This window comes from Labrus mixtus, chromosome 2, assembly GCF_963584025.1.
Source record: "Labrus mixtus chromosome 2, fLabMix1.1, whole genome shotgun sequence".
NCBI classification, from domain to species: Eukaryota; Metazoa; Chordata; class Actinopteri; order Labriformes; family Labridae; genus Labrus; species Labrus mixtus.
In genome coordinates, this window is record NC_083613.1 from 30,276,606 (window position 1) to 30,298,455 (window position 21,850).

A 21,850-nucleotide genomic window follows, 5' to 3' on the forward strand; every position below is an offset into this window, starting at 1 on the left:
TCTGGGGTAAATGACCTGTCCCTTGACAATTCCACATCATAACCCATATGGTGAGATCTGAACTGAGGAACAGGTGAGTCAGGAGAGAGGGGTCTAAGTTCACTTTGAGATGCCACGGATTCAGGAGACTCTGTTCTTACCTCAGTGACATAATCATCTATGGAGGAGTAAGTGCCCTCATTTTCTGACCAGGCTGACAGAGGCCAAAGAGGTCTCAACTTGAATGATGTGATGCCCAACAAAGCTTCTGCATGTTTTTCATGTGAAGTGCCCCAGACAATATCTGCATATGTAAAAGGTCTTGCAGCTGGAAGTGCTGGGGATGCCGTCAAAGTGACGCTTATTTGTTCAGTCTCGACTTGGGAAGAATATGAATCTGGCGAATCTGGCCTGTAGTCCTCAAACAATTCCTCCAGACCAAATTGAGAATACTCATCATCTGACAGTGTGGAACGAGGTGATACTGGTCTGCTGTCAGAGTACCGTAAGTAATAGTTACAATGTTGACTCTTCAGCTGGCCAAACGTCAAGCCTTGAGACAAAGAGCGATGCTCAACTGAAGTAACAGATTCTGGGGAGGATGCTCTAAAGTCCGCCAACCAGTCCTGCAGGAGCGAAAAATCAAAGTCGGAAGACAATGATTCAGGAGATAACGCCCTGCTGCTAAATAGTTTATCAAGTTCAAAGTCTGAGAAAACTGACTGCGGGGACTCTGCTCTGGTCTCGTCAAACAGCGTTTCAAGACACAAATCGGTGCCTTCCCAGTCAGACAATGTTGATTCTGGGCTAAATGACCTGTCCCTTGACAATTCCACATCATAACCCATATGGTGAGATCTGAACTGAGGAACAGGTGAGTCAGGAGAGAGGGGTCTAAGTTCACTTTGAGATGCCACGGATTCAGGAGACTCTGTTCTTAACTCAGTGACATAATCATCTATGGAGGAGTAAGTGCCCTCATTTTCTGACCAGGCTGACAGAGGCCAAAGAGGTCTCAACTTGAACGATGTGATGCCCAACAAAGCTTCTGCATGTTTTTCATGTGAAGTGCCCCGGACAATATCTGCATATGTAAAAGTTCTTGCAGCTGGAAGTGCTGGGGATGCCGTCAAAGTGACGCTTGTTTGTTCAGTCTCGACTTGGGAAGAATATGAATCTGGCGAATCTGGCCTGTAGTCCTCAAACAATTCCTCCAGACCAAATTGAGAATACTCATCATCTGACAGTGTGGAACGAGGTGATACTGGTCTGCTGTCAGAGTACCGTAAGTAATAGTTACAATGTTGACTCTTCAACTGGCCAAACTTCAAGCCTTGAGACAAAGAGCAATGCTCAACTGAAGTAACAGATTCTGGGGAGGATGCTCTAAAGTCCGCCAACCAGTCCTGCAGGAGCGAAAAATCAAAGTCGGAAGACAATGATTCAGGAGATAACGCCCTGCTGCTAAATAGTTTATCAAGTTCAAAGTCTGAGAAAACTGACTGCGGGGACTCTGCTCTGGTCTCGTCAAACAGCGTTTCAAGACACAAATCGGTGCCTTCCCAGTCAGAAAATGTTGATTCTGGGGTAAATGACCTGTCCCTTGACAATTCCACATCATAACCCATATGGTGAGATCTGAACTGAGGAACAGGTGAGTCAGGAGAGAGGGGCCTAAGTTCACTTTGAGATACCACTGACTCAGGAGACTCTGTTCTTATCTCTGTGACAAAATAATCTATGGAGGAGTAAGTGCTATAATTTTCCGACATGGCTGATAGAGGCCAAAGAGGTCTTAACTGAGACGATGTGATGCCCAACGAAGCTTCTGCATGTTTTTCATGTGTAATGCCCCGCACGATATCTGCATATGTAAAAGGTCTGGCAGGCGGAAGTGCTGGGGATGCCATCAAAGTGACGCTTGTTTGTTTAGCATCAACTTGAGAATTATCTGAATCTGGCGAATCTGGCCTGTAGTCCTCAAACAATTCCTCCAGACCAAATTGAGAATACTCATCATCTGACAGTGTGGAACGAGGTGATACTGGTCTGCTGTCAGAGTACCGTAAGTAATAGTTACAATGTTGACTCTTCAGCTGGCCAAACGTCAAGCCTTGAGACAAAGAGCGATGCTCAACTGAAGTAACAGTTTCTGGGGAGGATGCTCTAAAGTCCGCCAACCAGTCCTGCAGGAGCAAAAAATCAAAGTCGGAAGACAATGATTCAGGAGACAACGCCCTACTGCTAAATAGCTTATCAAGTTCAAAGTCTGAGAAAACTGACTGCGGGGACTCTGCTCTGGTCTCGTCAAACAGCGTTTCAAGACACAAATCGGTGCCTTCCCAGTCAGACAATGTTGATTCTGGAGTAAACGACCTGTCCCTTGACAATTCCACATCATAACCCATATGGTTAGATCTGAACTGAGGAACAGGTGAGTCAGGAGAGAGGAGCCTAAGTTCACTTTGAGATACCACTGACTCAGGGGACTCTGTTCTTATCTCTGTGACAAAGTAATCTATGGAGGAGTAAGTGCTATAATTTTCCGACATGGCTAATAGAGGCCAAAGAGGTCTCAACTGAGACGATGTGATGCCCAACGAAGCTTCTGCATGTTTTTCATGTGTAATGCCCCGCACGATATCTGCATATGTAAAAGGTCTGACAGGCGGAAGTGCTGGGGATGCCGTCAAAGTGACGCTTGTTCGTTTAGCATCAACTTGAGAATTATCTGAATCTGGCGAATCTGGCCTGTAGTCCTCAAACAATTCCTCCAGACCAAATTGAGAATACTCATCATCTGACAGTGTGGAACGAGGTGATACTGGTCTGCTGTCAGAGTACCGTAAGTAATAGTTACAATGTTGACTCTTCAACTGGCCAAACTTCAAGCCTTGAGACAAAGAGCGATGCTCAACTGAAGTAACAGATTCTGGGGAGGATGCTCTAAAGTCCGCCAACCAGTCCTGCAGGAGCGAAAAATCAAAGTCGGAAGACAATGATTCAGGAGATAACGCCCTGCTGCTAAATAGTTTATCAAGTTCAAAGTCTGAGAAAACTGACTGCGGGGACTCTGCTCTGGTCTCGTCAAACAGCGTTTCAAGACACAAATCGGTGCCTTCCCAGTCAGAAAATGTTGATTCTGGGGTAAATGACCTGTCCCTTGACAATTCCACATCATAACCCATATGGTGAGATCTGAACTGAGGAACAGGTGAGTCAGGAGAGAGGGGTCTAAGTTCACTTTGAGATGCCACGGATTCAGGAGACTCTGTTCTTACCTCAGTGACATAATCATCTATGGAGGAGTAAGTGCCCTCATTTTCTGACCAGGCTGACAGAGGCCAAAGAGGTCTCAACTTGAATGATGTGATGCCCAACAAAGCTTCTGCATGTTTTTCATGTGAAGTGCCCCAGACAATATCTGCATATGTAAAAGGTCTTGCAGCTGGAAGTGCTGGGGATGCCGTCAAAGTGACGCTTATTTGTTCAGTCTCGACTTGGGAAGAATATGAATCTGGCGAATCTGGCCTGTAGTCCTCAAACAATTCCTCCAGACCAAATTGAGAATACTCATCATCTGACAGTGTGGAACGAGGTGATACTGGTCTGCTGTCAGAGTACCGTAAGTAATAGTTACAATGTTGACTCTTCAACTGGCCAAACTTCAAGCCTTGAGACAAAGAGCGATGCTCAACTGAAGTAACAGATTCTGGGGAGGATGCTCTAAAGTCCGCCAACCAGTCCTGCAGGAGCGAAAAATCAAAGTCGGAAGACAATGATTCAGGAGATAACGCCCTGCTGCTAAATAGTTTATCAAGTTCAAAGTCTGAGAAAACTGACTGCGGGGACTCTGCTCTGGTCTCGTCAAACAGCGTTTCAAGACACAAATCGGTGCCTTCCCAGTCAGAAAATGTTGATTCTGGGGTAAATGACCTGTCCCTTGACAATTCCACATCATAACCCATATGGTGAGATCTGAACTGAGGAACAGGTGAGTCAGGAGAGAGGGGTCTAAGTTCACTTTGAGATGCCACGGATTCAGGAGACTCTGTTCTTACCTCAGTGACATAATCATCTATGGAGGAGTAAGTGCCCTCATTTTCTGACCAGGCTGACAGAGGCCAAAGAGGTCTCAACTTGAATGATGTGATGCCCAACAAAGCTTCTGCATGTTTTTCATGTGAAGTGCCCCAGACAATATCTGCATATGTAAAAGGTCTTGCAGCTGGAAGTGCTGGGGATGCCGTCAAAGTGACGCTTATTTGTTCAGTCTCGACTTGGGAAGAATATGAATCTGGCGAATCTGGCCTGTAGTCCTCAAACAATTCCTCCAGACCAAATTGAGAATACTCATCATCTGACAGTGTGGAACGAGGTGATACTGGTCTGCTGTCAGAGTACCGTAAGTAATAGTTACAATGTTGACTCTTCAGCTGGCCAAACGTCAAGCCTTGAGACAAAGAGCGATGCTCAACTGAAGTAACAGATTCTGGGGAGGATGCTCTAAAGTCCGCCAACCAGTCCTGCAGGAGCGAAAAATCAAAGTCGGAAGACAATGATTCAGGAGACAACGCCCTGCTGCTAAATAGCTTATCAAGTTCAAAGTCTGAGAAAACTGACTGCGGGGACTCTGCTCTGGTCTCGTCAAACAGCATTTCAAGACACAAATCGGTGCCTTCCCAGTCAGACAATGTTGATTCTGGGGTAAATGACCTGTCCCTTGACAATTCCACATCATAACCCATATGGTGAGATCTGAACTGAGGAACAGGTGAGTCAGGAGAGAGGGGTCTAAGTTCACTTTGAGATGCCACGGATTCAGGAGACTCTGTTCTTACCTCAGTGACATAATCATCTATGGAGGAGTAAGTGCCCTCATTTTCTGACCAGGCTGACAGAGGCCAAAGAGGTCTCAACTTGAATGATGTGATGCCCAACAAAGCTTCTGCATGTTTTTCATGTGAAGTGCCCCAGACAATATCTGCATATGTAAAAGGTCTTGCAGCTGGAAGTGCTGGGGATGCCGTCAAAGTGACGCTTATTTGTTCAGTCTCGACTTGGGAAGAATATGAATCTGGCGAATCTGGCCTGTAGTCCTCAAACAATTCCTCCAGACCAAATTGAGAATACTCATCATCTGACAGTGTGGAACGAGGTGATACTGGTCTGCTGTCAGAGTACCGTAAGTAATAGTTACAATGTTGACTCTTCAGCTGGCCAAACGTCAAGCCTTGAGACAAAGAGCGATGCTCAACTGAAGTAACAGATTCTGGGGAGGATGCTCTAAAGTCCGCCAACCAGTCCTGCAGGAGCGAAAAATCAAAGTCGGAAGACAATGATTCAGGAGATAACGCCCTGCTGCTAAATAGTTTATCAAGTTCAAAGTCTGAGAAAACTGACTGCGGGGACTCTGCTCTGGTCTCGTCAAACAGCGTTTCAAGACACAAATCGGTGCCTTCCCAGTCAGACAATGTTGATTCTGGGCTAAATGACCTGTCCCTTGACAATTCCACATCATAACCCATATGGTGAGATCTGAACTGAGGAACAGGTGAGTCAGGAGAGAGGGGTCTAAGTTCACTTTGAGATGCCACGGATTCAGGAGACTCTGTTCTTAACTCAGTGACATAATCATCTATGGAGGAGTAAGTGCCCTCATTTTCTGACCAGGCTGACAGAGGCCAAAGAGGTCTCAACTTGAACGATGTGATGCCCAACAAAGCTTCTGCATGTTTTTCATGTGAAGTGCCCCGGACAATATCTGCATATGTAAAAGTTCTTGCAGCTGGAAGTGCTGGGGATGCCGTCAAAGTGACGCTTGTTTGTTCAGTCTCGACTTGGGAAGAATATGAATCTGGCGAATCTGGCCTGTAGTCCTCAAACAATTCCTCCAGACCAAATTGAGAATACTCATCATCTGACAGTGTGGAACGAGGTGATACTGGTCTGCTGTCAGAGTACCGTAAGTAATAGTTACAATGTTGACTCTTCAACTGGCCAAACTTCAAGCCTTGAGACAAAGAGCAATGCTCAACTGAAGTAACAGATTCTGGGGAGGATGCTCTAAAGTCCGCCAACCAGTCCTGCAGGAGCGAAAAATCAAAGTCGGAAGACAATGATTCAGGAGATAACGCCCTGCTGCTAAATAGTTTATCAAGTTCAAAGTCTGAGAAAACTGACTGCGGGGACTCTGCTCTGGTCTCGTCAAACAGCGTTTCAAGACACAAATCGGTGCCTTCCCAGTCAGAAAATGTTGATTCTGGGGTAAATGACCTGTCCCTTGACAATTCCACATCATAACCCATATGGTGAGATCTGAACTGAGGAACAGGTGAGTCAGGAGAGAGGGGCCTAAGTTCACTTTGAGATACCACTGACTCAGGAGACTCTGTTCTTATCTCTGTGACAAAATAATCTATGGAGGAGTAAGTGCTATAATTTTCCGACATGGCTGATAGAGGCCAAAGAGGTCTTAACTGAGACGATGTGATGCCCAACGAAGCTTCTGCATGTTTTTCATGTGTAATGCCCCGCACGATATCTGCATATGTAAAAGGTCTGGCAGGCGGAAGTGCTGGGGATGCCATCAAAGTGACGCTTGTTTGTTTAGCATCAACTTGAGAATTATCTGAATCTGGCGAATCTGGCCTGTAGTCCTCAAACAATTCCTCCAGACCAAATTGAGAATACTCATCATCTGACAGTGTGGAACGAGGTGATACTGGTCTGCTGTCAGAGTACCGTAAGTAATAGTTACAATGTTGACTCTTCAGCTGGCCAAACGTCAAGCCTTGAGACAAAGAGCGATGCTCAACTGAAGTAACAGTTTCTGGGGAGGATGCTCTAAAGTCCGCCAACCAGTCCTGCAGGAGCAAAAAATCAAAGTCGGAAGACAATGATTCAGGAGACAACGCCCTACTGCTAAATAGCTTATCAAGTTCAAAGTCTGAGAAAACTGACTGCGGGGACTCTGCTCTGGTCTCGTCAAACAGCGTTTCAAGACACAAATCGGTGCCTTCCCAGTCAGACAATGTTGATTCTGGAGTAAACGACCTGTCCCTTGACAATTCCACATCATAACCCATATGGTTAGATCTGAACTGAGGAACAGGTGAGTCAGGAGAGAGGAGCCTAAGTTCACTTTGAGATACCACTGACTCAGGGGACTCTGTTCTTATCTCTGTGACAAAGTAATCTATGGAGGAGTAAGTGCTATAATTTTCCGACATGGCTAATAGAGGCCAAAGAGGTCTCAACTGAGACGATGTGATGCCCAACGAAGCTTCTGCATGTTTTTCATGTGTAATGCCCCGCACGATATCTGCATATGTAAAAGTTCTTGCAGCTGGAAGTGCTGGGGATGCCGTCAAAGTGACGCTTGTTTGTTTAGCATCAACTTGAGAATTATCTGAATCTGGCGAATCTGGCCTGTAGTCCTCAAACAATTCCTCCAGACCAAATTGAGAATACTCATCATCTGACAGTGTGGAACGAGGTGATACTGGTCTGCTGTCAGAGTACCGTAAGTAATAGTTACAATGTTGACTCTTCAACTGGCCAAACGTCAAGCCTTGAGACAAAGAGCGATGCTCAACTGAAGTAACAGATTCTGGGGAGGATGCTCTAAAGTCCGCCAACCAGTCCTGCAGGAGCGAAAAATCAAAGTCGGAAGACAATGATTCAGGAGATAACGCCCTGCTGCTAAATAGTTTATCAAGTTCAAAGTCTGAGAAAACTGACTGCGGGGACTCTGCTCTGGTCTCGTCAAACAGCGTTTCAAGACACAAATCGGTGCCTTCCCAGTCAGACAATGTTGATTCTGGGCTAAATGACCTGTCCCTTGACAATTCCACATCATAACCCATATGGTGAGATCTGAACTGAGGAACAGGTGAGTCAGGAGAGAGGGGTCTAAGTTCACTTTGAGATGCCACGGATTCAGGAGACTCTGTTCTTAACTCAGTGACATAATCATCTATGGAGGAGTAAGTGCCCTCATTTTCTGACCAGGCTGACAGAGGCCAAAGAGGTCTCAACTTGAACGATGTGATGCCCAACAAAGCTTCTGCATGTTTTTCATGTGAAGTGCCCCGGACAATATCTGCATATGTAAAAGTTCTTGCAGCTGGAAGTGCTGGGGATGCCGTCAAAGTGACGCTTGTTTGTTCAGTCTCGACTTGGGAAGAATATGAATCTGGCGAATCTGGCCTGTAGTCCTCAAACAATTCCTCCAGACCAAATTGAGAATACTCATCATCTGACAGTGTGGAACGAGGTGATACTGGTCTGCTGTCAGAGTACCGTAAGTAATAGTTACAATGTTGACTCTTCAACTGGCCAAACTTCAAGCCTTGAGACAAAGAGCGATGCTCAACTGAAGTAACAGATTCTGGGGAGGATGCTCTAAAGTCCGCCAACCAGTCCTGCAGGAGCGAAAAATCAAAGTCGGAAGACAATGATTCAGGAGATAACGCCCTGCTGCTAAATAGTTTATCAAGTTCAAAGTCTGAGAAAACTGACTGCGGGGACTCTGCTCTGGTCTCGTCAAACAGCGTTTCAAGACACAAATCGGTGCCTTCCCAGTCAGAAAATGTTGATTCTGGGGTAAATGACCTGTCCCTTGACAATTCCACATCATAACCCATATGGTGAGATCTGAACTGAGGAACAGGTGAGTCAGGAGAGAGGGGCCTAAGTTCACTTTGAGATACCACTGACTCAGGAGACTCTGTTCTTATCTCTGTGACAAAATAATCTATGGAGGAGTAAGTGCTATAATTTTCCGACATGGCTGATAGAGGCCAAAGAGGTCTCAACTGAGACGATGTGATGCCCAACGAAGCTTCTGCATGTTTTTCATGTGTAATGCCCCGCACGATATCTGCATATGTAAAAGGTCTGGCAGGCGGAAGTGCTGGGGATGCCATCAAAGTGACGCTTGTTTGTTTAGCATCAACTTGAGAATTATCTGAATCTGGCGAATCTGGCCTGTAGTCCTCAAACAATTCCTCCAGACCAAATTGAGAATACTCATCATCTGACAGTGTGGAACGAGGTGATACTGGTCTGCTGTCAGAGTACCGTAAGTAATAGTTACAATGTTGACTCTTCAGCTGGCCAAACTTCAAGCCTTGAGACAAAGAGCGATGCTCAACTGAAGTAACAGATTCTGGGGAGGATGCTCTAAAGTCCGCCAACCAGTCCTGCAGGAGCGAAAAATCAAAGTCGGAAGACAATGATTCAGGAGACAACGCCCTGCTGCTAAATAGTTTATCAAGTTCAAAGTCTGAGAAAACTGACTGCGGGGACTCTGCTCTGGTCTCGTCAAACAGCGTTTCAAGACACAAATCGGTGCCTTCCCAGTCAGAAAATGTTGATTCTGGGGTAAATGACCTGTCCCTTGACAATTCCACATCATAACCCATATGGTGAGATCTGAACTGAGGAACAGGTGAGTCAGGAGAGAGGGGTCTAAGTTCACTTTGAGATGCCACGGATTCAGGAGACTCTGTTCTTAACTCAGTGACATAATCATCTATGGAGGAGTAAGTGCCCTCATTTTCTGACCAGGCTGACAGAGGCCAAAGAGGTCTCAACTTGAACGATTTGATGCCCAACAAAGCTTCTGCATGTTTTTCATGTGAAGTGCCCCGGATAATATCTGCATATGTAAAAGTTCTTGCAGCTGGAAGTGCTGGGGATGCCGTCAAAGTGACGCTTGTTTGTTCAGTCTCGACTTGGGAAGAATATGAATCTGGCGAATCTGGCCTGTAGTCCTCAAACAATTCCTCCAGACCAAATTGAGAATACTCATCATCTGACAGTGTGGAACGAGGTGATACTGGTCTGCTGTCAGAGTACCGTAAGTAATAGTTACAATGTTGACTCTTCAGCTGGCCAAACTTCAAGCCTTGAGACAAAGAGCGATGCTCAACTGAAGTAACAGATTCTGGGGAGGATGCTCTAAAGTCCGCCAACCAGTCCTGCAGGAGCGAAAAATCAAAGTCGGAAGACAATGATTCAGGAGATAACGCCCTGCTGCTAAATAGTTTATCAAGTTCAAAGTCTGAGAAAACTGACTGCGGGGACTCTGCTCTGGTCTCGTCAAACAGCGTTTTAAGACACAAATCGGTGCCTTCCCAGTCAGAAAATGTTGATTCTGGGGTAAATGACCTGTCCCTTGACAATTCCACATCATAACCCATATGGTGAGATCTGAACTGAGGAACAGGTGAGTCAGGAGAGAGGGGTCTAAGTTCACTTTGAGATGCCACGGATTCAGGAGACTCTGTTCTTACCTCAGTGACATAATCATCTATGGAGGAGTAAGTGCTATAATTTTCCGACATGGCTGATAGAGGCCAAAGAGGTCTCAACTGAGACGATGTGATGCCCAACGAAGCTTCTGCATGTTTTTCATGTGTAATGCCCCGTACGATATCTGCATATGTAAAAGGTCTGGCAGGCGGAAGTGCTGGGGATGCCGTCAAAGTGACGCTTGTTTGTTCAGTCTCAACTTGGGAAGAATATGAATCTGGCGAATCTGGCCTGTAGTCCTCAAACAATTCCTCCAGACCAAATTGAGAATACTCATCATCTGACAGTGTGGAACGAGGTAATACTGGTCTGCTGTCAGAGTACCGTAAGTAATAGTTACAATGTTGACTCTTCAGCTGGCCAAACGTCAAGCCTTGAGACAAAGAGCGATGCTCAACTGAAGTAACAGATTCTGGGGAGGATGCTCTAAAGTCCGCCAACCAGTCCTGCAGGAGCGAAAAATCTAAATCGGAAGACAGCGATTCAGGAGACAACGCTCTGCTGCTTAATAGCTTATAATGTTCAAAGTCTGAGAAAATTGACTGCGGGGACTCTGGTCTGCTCTGCATCTGACTAGGGGTCCTAAGTTCAAATGTCTCTTTCCTTACTTCAATTTCCACGTCATTCAATGCTAAACTTTCTGTTATAGTTAATGACCCTTCAATGTTCGACACAGAAGCATTTGTGTTTGGGAATTTTAAAATGTTTGTTGGTCTCTCCACAAAGGTAAAGACCATTGGTTTGCCTGATTCTCCAAATTTGTTCATTTTCACATCTTCATGAGTCCAATCATTTACATATGAAGTAGCAGTTGTAAACAAAGGGGCTCTTTCTTCAAAATTTAGATGTCTTTTCAACAAATGCGGTTCATCAGTGAAATTTACATCCAACCATTCATCAACAGATGATGAATGAGCCCTCATTGAATTTAGTAAACAGTCAGATGTTGTTTGCTGGTTCTGTGATAAATAATCTGGTAGGAGATAATTATTTGATGTGACTGGCTCCCTCGGTAAAGGATGATCATGATTTACAGCTACTAATTCTGGTGTCATGTGGCTGCTATGACCCACTTTCTCATCAAGGACTGTAGTGTAAGAAGCTGATGTCATTGGTAGTGATGATAGGTTTTCTCCTGAATATTGTAAGTAATAATCACAATATTGATTGATCAGCTGGGCACGGAAAGGTTCTGAAAGCAAGAGTTCTAGAAATGAGAAACTGCACTGTGAAGTCTGAGATTCTGGGGATGATGGACAGGAATCTTTGTCTGAACATCCATATACATCAAATGGTGTAACCGTGTCAGTCAAAAGTATTCTTCTATCTAATGTCAAATGTGAGAAAGTTCTGGATTCTCCCTTTATCTGTGGACCTTTGGGTGAAGAGGGACTACACTTAGGTTCTCGAGAGTCAGAGTACATTTGCTGGTTATTTCTTATAGACTCAAGAGATTTAGTAGAAAGTGAACCTGAACCAGAAGCATTGACGAAGCCTGTAAAATTTTGTAACAGTGGTTTGCAATCATATTTATCTGATTCATTAGTAAGTAATTTATTTCTAGTGAAACTGGTTGTAACTTCTGGTTGGCTAAATTCATCAGGAGAGAGTTCCCAATAGTCATCCAGTTTACAAGAAAAGTCAGGAAATACCTTTTTTTCCCGCTGTGGAGAGTCAGGTGACATTGCCCTGTAGTCACTGATTGACATAACAGAATCCGGGGACGACATTCTTGTTATAGGGTCATTAAATACCCATGTCTCTGCAGCAAAGATATCTCTTTCATTAACAGGTAAAAATGAGATACATGGCTCCTCAGATGTCAAAGAATAATTTGTGAAGAAGCTGTGCTTCATTAAGGTGGAAGGTAATGAAACATCTTTCTCAGGTGATTGTTGTGGAAAATGTGTGGAAGGCAGAAAAAGGCTAGTTGAGGGATTCTGTAGCTCAGAGTTGTAGTGTGTCTTTGTCATGACAACAACATGGTCATTTTCAGGTCTAACAGGACATGTAATACTGTACCTATCAGTTGAGTCACAAGCCATACGAGTAGAGCAACTGCTTGTTAGACTATTTGGCAAATTGGCAGTTGAGACCTCAATTTCCAATAGCTTTACCATGCTGTACTTTGCTGGAGTAATACTGGGTTCAACTGACTTGAAATCTTCAAAATCCTCAATAAATGGTATGTCTTTGAGATTTTCTCCGCTTAATGTTGTTGGTTTTCTGTTTTTTTCTTGACTTGACTTGATAGCTCTGGAGCCAATTCCCACACCAGAAACCTGTAGGACCATGTCAGGATTGTTTGGTTCTTTGAAGAATTGGGTTGTTACCTCATCTGCACACTTCTGAGAGAGCCTGCTTTTTTGAGCAACATCAGTGTCATCTTCAGTCATGGCCAGTGTTGCTTGGTTTTCCTCTGCTGACAGGGCTAACAAACTAGAATCAGAGATTCCTCCGACAATGTTTTTCCCTGGCTCTGTATTGCAACTTTGTGATGTATCCTCAAAGTCATCGCAAAGCTCATTGAAGTCAGTGTCTGCTTGGTCTGCCTCTGACAGGCTTAGACCAAAGTCTATTATAGATAAAGATGATGGTAACCTTTGGCTTTCAGATGACTGCCTTTGCTCATTCTCACAACCACACTGGTCCAACTGCAAGGTTTGGCTGCAGTCATCTTTGTCCGAGCACTGAATGCTACCTTCAGAAGGCCAGACATACTGAAGGCTGCAGCGATCTTGCTGGTCTTTCACTTTGGGGTCATATACCTGAGTGGCATGGCTCTCCAATACGGCTTCTTCCATAGTAGTAAATGTACTTACTTGCTCATCTGAGTTGTCATAACTTGTAGGTTCTTGGGTAATAATATCCTCAGAGGTCCACAGGTTAGGGTTCAATTCACTGTAACACAAAAGAAGGTTAATGGTACAAATTATGAATTTACATGAGTACGATATATCAAAGTCTAAATCTATATTGCACACAATTTGTATCAGGATATGACATTGTTCTATTTCCATGCATCAACACGCTGGGGAACAGAAACTTCCAGAAATGCACCCCTTCTGATTAATTAATAACAGCCCTATTCAGCCTAACGTTTCAAGTCACAAAAATGTACGCCTCTGTGACAATTCGACTTCAGAGGTAGTAACAGAGGAGGTTTTAGCAGAGCCAGCGTGGATGCGCAGTGCTGTGTGTGCATGCGCAGTGCTGTGTGTGCATGCATGTCTGACTATGTCTATGTGGAGCTTCATTACGTCGTTCTCTGGGACACAAATATTATGCCATCACAGAATCAATATGTATGTATAAAGATGTGATAATGGCTGAGCTTAATGACGTCACTTTTGCGAAAAAGCAGTTTGGAAAAAGGCTTGAGTCTTTGTGGCCATAAGGTGTTTGGGGAGTATGTTTTGGGACCAGTTTTGGCTACAAAATAATCTACAGCTGGAGATGTTAATTGCAATTAACGAATAACTACAAAAAAAAAAAAAAATTTACTGTGGGATCTCTAGCTCTTCCAGAAGGTCACAGTGCATGCTCTCAGAGCTGATGTTTCCAACAGGCTCTGCCCAGGAAGGAATGTCCAGTAGGGAAGCAACCGAAAGGTCCTCTTCAGAAACAGCAGGGGGTGGTCTACGGTCTGATTCCACCCTTCTTATAATTCTGGGGCTGTCTGCATCGTCTTGGACTGAAGATAGGGCTACCGATACTGAAGAAAAAAAATTAAGTCAATTAGTGTTTGTGTTTGCTTCCAAATAGTGTAAACAAACACAAATACACAAAGTGGCTTCTCAATTGATTCTACCTTCACTATGATCCAGGGTCTTTTCGATTTCTGCATACGTTCTAGATGTTTGCTCTTGAACTGACTTGTTCATCTGGGTTTGAATTAGATGGACAATGTCCATGCGGTTGATCTTGGTTAGTCTTTTAATCAGACAGTCCTCTGTGGAAGAAGTGATACATTATTTATTGACTGTTAAAGCATATTTCTAAACTGAAAATATAAAAATTATATATATAATGTACAATATCCATATGGCTCTGGTAATTACAAATCATTTCACAGGAGTGAATCCAAAGACAAAATAAAATCATTTAATAGGCTTTTTGCACCTAGAAAAGATCATATCAAAATTAGTATTTGAAGCAAAAAGTTAGCACTGTTAAGAGTTTACTGTGTGTACCTGTGGCATGTTTGCCTTCCCGCTCAACCCAGCGTTGGAGTAAAGCATGGCTCTGTTCTTGGAGGGAATTAGGATTCTCTGTCCTCACCAACTGGATATCATTCTCACTGAATTCAAGTTCTCTTGCTAGTTCTAGGGTGAAAATACATAATAGAGGAATTAAAATGCAAAACATTCTAAAACTATATTGCCAAAGCATGGATTCTCAATTATATAACATTTTCAGGTCAATAAAAATTTTCCCTCTAAATTAAAACAGAAAACAATGGCCTAATTTTACAGCTTACCCGTCCAGCTGAAGCCAAGTAGATCTGCAACGATCGCTAATGTCTCCTCTTTTCTGTCAGCATCATCCTGCCAATCCACTAAAAGAATGCGGTCAGAGCCAAAGATTATTCCTGAATATCATTAACAGTTCAAGGTGTAAAGCTTTATACCAAAATGAAGCCTCATGTAAAAAATCTATTCTAGATATGGATGTAAAATGTAATTTCCTGAGGACTATGTTATGGGCTGTAATACTCTGAATGAAATGTTCAACTGTGATGTTGATATGGATGAAAACATGAAGGTTTTGTTTCATGACTTTTTGGACACAATTATCACCTCATGTTTTTAAGTTATTAGTTGAAGTCATGGCTCAAATTTGATGATAATGCAATGTGCATGCAGATACTAGTAAAGCTGTATTAGAAGTACGGACACCATTACCAATGCCAAAGAGAACATCTGCATCATATATTTTCAAGCGCCTACTTTTTTAACCATCATGGCCATTCAATCTTGAGATTGCTTCTACACAAACACAGATGGAAAGGTCACTTACAAACATGCATAAACACCACAAATACACACGGAACAAAATACAGAAGAACAAAAAAACAAAAAAACATGATGCACGATGGGACAAAACAAACCACAACAAATAACAACAACAAAAAATGACATTTATAAAAAATAAGATTATTTTCTTAGGAAGTGCAAAAAGGGTCTTGCTTCAGAGAAGAGGAGATAGGAAAACAAAAGCCCATGTAAGTCTGGCCATACCTGGCGTACATTGTGGAGTTTGATCATCGATGATTCTCTGCATCTGCGTTTCCACTGTGTCATCCCAGCTATGCCTGTATTCAAACATATCCTCGGTACCAGATGGTGGTTGCACACTGGGCAACAGAGTGCCATCAGAATCTAAACTACGAGAGGCTGGGATGTCGTACGTGAAAATAACAGAATCTGGACTCTTTTGACTTGCGCTGCTTGCATCATCAGTGTCCAAAGAAGCCTGAAAAGATGTTTCCGCAGTGTTTGAAAGTTGGATTTCTTGACTTTGGGGAGAGAAGGAGGTGATCTTCTGAGCAAGAGGTCTTTCTTGTGTCAGGGCAGCAAGTTTTGAGGGGGAAAGGAGGTTTTGAGAAGAAGATTGACTACTCTCAGAGTAACTCCTGCTGTCTTTAATAGATGCTTTACTTGTGTCAATCAGGGCCTCGGATCTGGTCCTACGATTCAGAGTTGAACTTTTTCTTGAAGTTCTTTTAACCTGATCATACTCAGAAGCCTGTGGGCTCATGGTTGCTTCCTCTTGAATTGTTCTGCTTGTGCTGATTGCCGAAGATGGGAGAGAGTCCTGATGATGTGCTTGCATGTCAGCCTGTGCAGCTGAAACAAAAGACATCTCTATGACAGAGCATTGGTCTTCTTCATCTTCATCTTCATCTTCATCCTCATCAGGGGATGAGTCTGAAGAATCATGGCTGGGTTCTAAATTCTCAGAATGGCCGACTGTGGATGTGTCGGATTGGAGGTCAGCTATAGTAGAGTCTAAATAGTCTAAACCAAGGCTTTCAAGGCATTCAGCCTCACTTTGAACAGTGATTAGTCTCTCAAAAGCACTTGGGGAACCGAGCTGAACCTCTATGGAGCTTCCAAGATCAGCCTTTGAAAGTGGCTTTTCACTAGCTGAGTTTTCACTTGAGGGTTTGATAAACGTTCTTGCCATAGGAGTAGGGATTTTGTTGTCACAACTCTGAGTTTGAGATGATTGTGGGATCTCTCTAAGGTTTATATCTGTCATAGGAGTATCATTCTCAAAAGTTGAAGACCTTGTATCTTCTTTCACAAACTCATCTGGTACGACCTCATCAACCGGGTGTTCCCCTATGTGAAAAAATGCATATCCTTCTCCTTCATCAAAGCTCCTTCTTGTCATATCAATAGCCCCCCCTCTGGTCATTTCAAACAGTTTCCCCTCCTGGAACTGAAATGGATCAGAGGTTCTCTCATAACCTGGTGTTACATTCTGGGTTTTCACAGGATTAACTCTGTCCTCTGCAGGAAAAATATTCACCTGTTGCTCATCCTCAACCTGTGCACTGAAGCCAAAATCCTTCTCAGCCTCATACCCTGTAACTACATATTCTGTTCTTTCAGGACCATCTTCCACAAGTGACTCAACTTTTGTGCCATCAATGGGATTGTGCTCAGTAACACAGCTGGAAAAATGTGCGACTGAGGAACTGTCATCTTCTACCGCATCTCTATCTTTGCTAATTTCACCTTCACTTTCTGCTAAAGATGTAAAATAGTCATTATTCTCTGTACAAGGTTCCTGTCCCTGAGTTTTGATTTGATAGAATGAATTGTCAGCTGATTGAAAAGTTTTCATTTCTGCCTGAAAGTCTGCTTTTTCCTCAATGCTCGAAGCAACTTTGGATGTATCTTTTGACAAAGTCTCTGGGTCAAATTTTAAATCTAGCTCAGCATCTTTGTCATCATCCACCTCTGATTGCACTGTGGTATCTGAAAATGTGTCTCTTTTCGATCTAGTCTCCTGTTCCATCTCCTCGAATGTTTTGATCTTTGCAGCCATTTTAAACATCTCCTCTTCTGGGGTGATTTGTTTATTGTTGGAATCAACCTCACTATCATTTGTGTCAAGAGAGTCTTGTCTAAAACACATTTGCAGGTTCTCACTGTCACATATTTTAGAGTCGTTCTTTGCTGAGTCTGAGTCTTTGTCCCCAGTTGCACCTTCCATATAGATGATCTCAAAGTTGTTTTCTTGCAAATCTTCCTCACTGTCATCCCTGTATATACTTGTGTCATATGCAAAACAAGCCTTCAGCTGGGATGCATAATCCTCATACACAGCTGTCTTGGCTGGCATCTTGAGTTTTAATTCCTTTGTTTGAGTGGGACTCCCCTCAAGAGAGTCTGGACAAGGGGATTCCCTGGTAGGGCTTGGCTCAATTGAATCAGGGGATGTCCTAGAAGATTTGTCCTCCATGATAGGACTATTCTCTAGGGAGTCTTGTTGACATTGCTCTTTGGCTGAGTCAGCAAAATACAGATTCTTCAAATCAACCGGTCTCTGTAGTACATCAGAACTACTTGGTAGTTGCATACATTCATCCAATGGCTCATATGACTTTGTGATGTGTGCTGTCCCTTCAATTGAGTCGTAAAATAGTGTTCCTCCACTTGGTGAGGTTTGAGGCTTGCTCCTTTCAGTTGAGAAACTTTCTTGACTGTCATCTTCAGGGGAACATGTCTGCCATCCACTCTGTAAATCTGTCCTCCTTGCTTTGCTCTCCATTTCTGGATGTTTTTCCTGTGGTGAACACACTTCCTGCTCAGAAGAGAATGTGACAGTTTCTCTTTTGGTGTCTCTTGACATATTAGTTTCTTTGTAGCTCTCATGGACTACCCCATCTCCTGGGTGATCTGGTAACACCACAGGCTGTACTTTTAAGTATTGATCTAAGTCATTACTCAGCAGTGTCAACATACCTGTGATATTCTTCTCAGGTGTAGACTGTTGTTGCAGAGTATTTCTCTCAATGCAAACTTCTTGGAAGGGTGTCTCTATTTCAGAACTTATCGAAGATTCTGTGACTCCATCTATGTCTGTCTGCATGTGTTTCTTTGCTTCTAAATCTATCTCATCCTTTTCCTCGAGATACTGATCTAAGTCACAACTAAGGAGTGACAACATGCCTGACATATTCTTCTCAGTAGCAGACTGGGGGAATTGTGTCTTCCTCTTGATGGTAACTTCTTTGAATGGTATTTCCACTACAGAACTTGCTGTGATTTCATTGAGTTTGCCCTCATCAAGCAGTTTATATGTCTCCTCTTCCAAGTCAGCTTTAGCTTCTTTTTGTGTTGTTTCCCATTGAGTAATCATTTGCTCCTCACTGGAGGGTTCTCTGATTTTGGCGATAGTAACTTTTTCAAATTTCTCCTGGATAACATCCTCTTCTGGAGGCCTGCTTTTCACTGGCCTGTCCTTTAGGTACTCATCCAAGTCACTGTTAAGCAGTGAGAGCATGCCCGACATGTCCTTTAGTTTTGTAGACGACTGATGAGAAGCCTTTTTCTCTACTCTCTTTTCCTCCATTGGGGGTTCTTTGGTCAGGGTTGCTTCGGTTTCTTTTACTCCTCTCTTTCCATCAAATTCACTCTCTGTCCCTTCACTTTCCGATGTACTTGAATGTGTTTCCACTGGTTCAGTTTCTTGTGTTGTACCAGTCACTTGTACTTCTTCACTTTTATCAGTGACAAATTTGCAAACATCTTTATCTTGGTCCTTTGTTATGATAATTTCTTCAAATTTCTCCTCAACCATAGCTTTTTCTGTTGTCGGACTTGTCAAAGGCCTAGCTTGTAGATAGTCATCCAAGTTCTTGTTTAATAAGGACAACATACCTGACATATCTTTTACATTGGATGGCTGGCTAGATGTTTTCCTCTCAATGTAAACTTCTTGGAATTGTGGCTCCTTGACTCGGTCATCTGATACTGCATTGGAAGTTTCTGTAAGGAGCTGTTTGCTTCTTTGATCAAAGTTTGTGTATTCTTTACTTGCTTTATGCAATTTCTCCTTCTGTGATGGTTTCATGTCATTTTCTTCACTTTCAGCAGAGACGGTTGGCATTTCATTGGTCATTTGATGAGTCAGTGCTAGTCCTTCATAGTACTCGAACTCCACCGAGCTAGAAATTTTGGTCCTACTGTCAATGGTTGTGTTTGATGATTCAGCCAAACCTTCATGCTTGGGACTTTCAGGACTTGCATCGTCATAATTTGTTTGCTTCTTAAAACGAGAAACATCTTCCCCTGAATAACTTTTCATAAGGAGACTAGGGATGGACACTGGATTTGAATCAGAATCAGCCATGGTCTCCTCCTCAGAGCCCTCTCGCTTATAACTAAAACTTGCTGATGTCTGCTTGAAAAGCTGATACTCAGGACTATCTTCCAGCTCAGCCTTGATGTCAGCACTGAAATCCTCAGAGGGTCTGCGGTCAGGGCTGATCTGCATGTCTTCCAATAAACTCTTACCAGAGCTTATGATTGGTTCTTTTAATTGCATCCTTCCGATGCTCTTCACTGTCGAATCTGGCTCATCTTTTTGAGGGCTAACACTTTCCTCTCCAACATTAACTGTATCTGCTTTTTTGTCTTCCTCATATAAATAAGAAGGATCTGAAATATGTTGTGATTCGACTATGCCATCTGCATTTAAGTGTTCAGTTTGAGAATGTAAATCTGATGTTCTACACATGCTGACATCACTTTGTGGATGAGAAAGTGTGAGTTTTTTCTGTTTTTGGGTTTCAGATGGTTGTATCTTCATGGATGTGTATTCAGTTGTCGGTATCTCTTCAGGGCCAGCTGATTCAGATATCAGTGTTGATATGCAAGATGAAGCATCAGTTTTGTGCTCAAACAGCCCGGCTCCACTCTTCCCCCGCATTGTCTCCTTCTCCTGCAAGTTTAGCTCGTTTTTTTGTGCACTTTCATCAATATTATCTCTATCTGAAATAGAACGTGATGCCTCAGAGTCATCTCTGACTAAGCCAGCTGGTCTATCCTCTGAGTCTGTTTTGTCACAGGTGTTTACAACCCTCTGGCTTTGTGAGTTTGGCTCTTGCACAGGAAGTTGTTCTGCCCTCTGAGTCTCATAAGAATCTGATGGTTGAGAGGCCACTGCCGCAATACAAAAAGAAGTGATTACGTCCTCAAAGAACCCTGCTTTCTTCTTTGAAGGACCTTGTTTTGTCTGGAATGTTTTCATCAACTCCTTGACGGAGAGAGTCTCATTGTCCCTTGGTGGTTCAACGCTTCCATCTTCACACTGGATTGTATCAGCAAATGTTACAGTCTTTTCAACAGTAACACCCTTGGACATCAAAACTGATTCATCTAATGTATCCTTCATAAAGCTTTCTGTTTCACCCTCCTTGTCCATTTTGTCCTGCATGGTTACATCACTCTGTCGGTGAAAAACTGAAAGGCTCTGAGTTTCGGATTGTACTTTTGGCTCATGCAGGGGACTTGGTTCAGTCCTTTTTACCTCACTGGAATCTCCTGATTCAGATATCAACGATGACACGCAAGAATCCAACCCTTTGTGTTCAAAAAGCCCTGCTTTAGTTTTTGAGGGATCATGCCCAGTCTGGAATGATTTCATCAGTTCCTTTACAGACATTGTCTCCTGCTCTGGCAACTCTGATGCCTCTCCCTGAGGGGCAACGCTTTCATCATCACACTGAATGATATCTGCGAATGTCACTTTCTTTTCAAAATGTGCAGTATCAGAGATTAATTGTAATTCCGCAGACTTATCCCTGGTTAAGCCTATTGGTTGATCATCCAGTTGTTTGTTGTCACAAATCCTGACATCTCTGTGATGGTCATAAACTGTGAAGTTCTGAGTTTGTGTTGGGGATTTCAGCTCCTGCCTTGGACTCTGTTCAGTCATTCTTGTGTCTTCGGGGCCTTCTGTTTCAGATATCATCGATGAAATACAAGTGGCTCCAGCTTTGTGTTCAAAAAGTCCAGCTTTGTCTTTCGAAGGGTCTTGTCCGGTCTGGAATGCTTTCATTAGCTCCTTCACAGACATTGTCTCTTCCTCTGACAACTTTGACTCTTTTTTCTGTGCACCTCCATCGAAGTATTGAATTGTATCAGCAAATTTGACTGTCTTTTCAACATCACCACTATCTGAAATGATTAATGCTTCCTCAGAGTTGCCTCTAATTGAGCTTACCTGCTGATCCTTCAAGTCTGTTTTGTCACGGATGTTGATATTACTCTGCTGAGTTTTGAGGCTCTGCGTTTGGGTTTGTGATTTTGCATCCTGTGCAGCATTTTGTGCTGCCCTCTGTATCTCACCAGAGTCTTCTGATTCAGAAATCAAAGTTGAAGCACAAGAAGACACAACTGCTTTGTGCTCAAAAAGCCCAGCTTTATTTTTTGAAGGGTCCTCTCCAGTCTGGAATGCTTTCAACAGCTCCTTCACAGACATAGTCTCCTCCAATCTTTCTGTCTGAGACCTTGGGGATTTAGGGGACTTG

At 43.3% G+C, this 21,850-nt stretch overlaps 1 protein-coding gene across 6 annotated transcripts in view; it reads right to left on the reverse strand.

Moving 5' to 3' along the window:
• The window catches only part of ank2a (ankyrin 2a, neuronal), a 93,590-nt gene that overhangs the window by 15,505 nt on the left and 56,235 nt on the right, over positions 1-21,850 (reverse strand). For 5 of the 6 annotated variants that reach the window (XM_061065140.1, XM_061065116.1, XM_061065124.1 and 2 more), the window contains 5 exons: positions 14,780-14,857; positions 14,493-14,624; positions 14,111-14,251; positions 13,804-14,014; positions 13,122-13,200 (listed from right to left, as the gene is read on the reverse strand). In XM_061065140.1, coding sequence (XP_060921123.1) covers positions 13,122-13,200; positions 13,804-14,014; positions 14,111-14,251; positions 14,493-14,624; positions 14,780-14,857 — 641 coding nt within the window. Of the gene's footprint in view, positions 1-13,121; positions 13,201-13,803; positions 14,015-14,110; positions 14,252-14,492; positions 14,625-14,779; positions 14,858-15,539; positions 19,479-21,850 lie in introns of those variants that run through there. The other variant, XM_061065103.1, reaches the window with a different exon arrangement.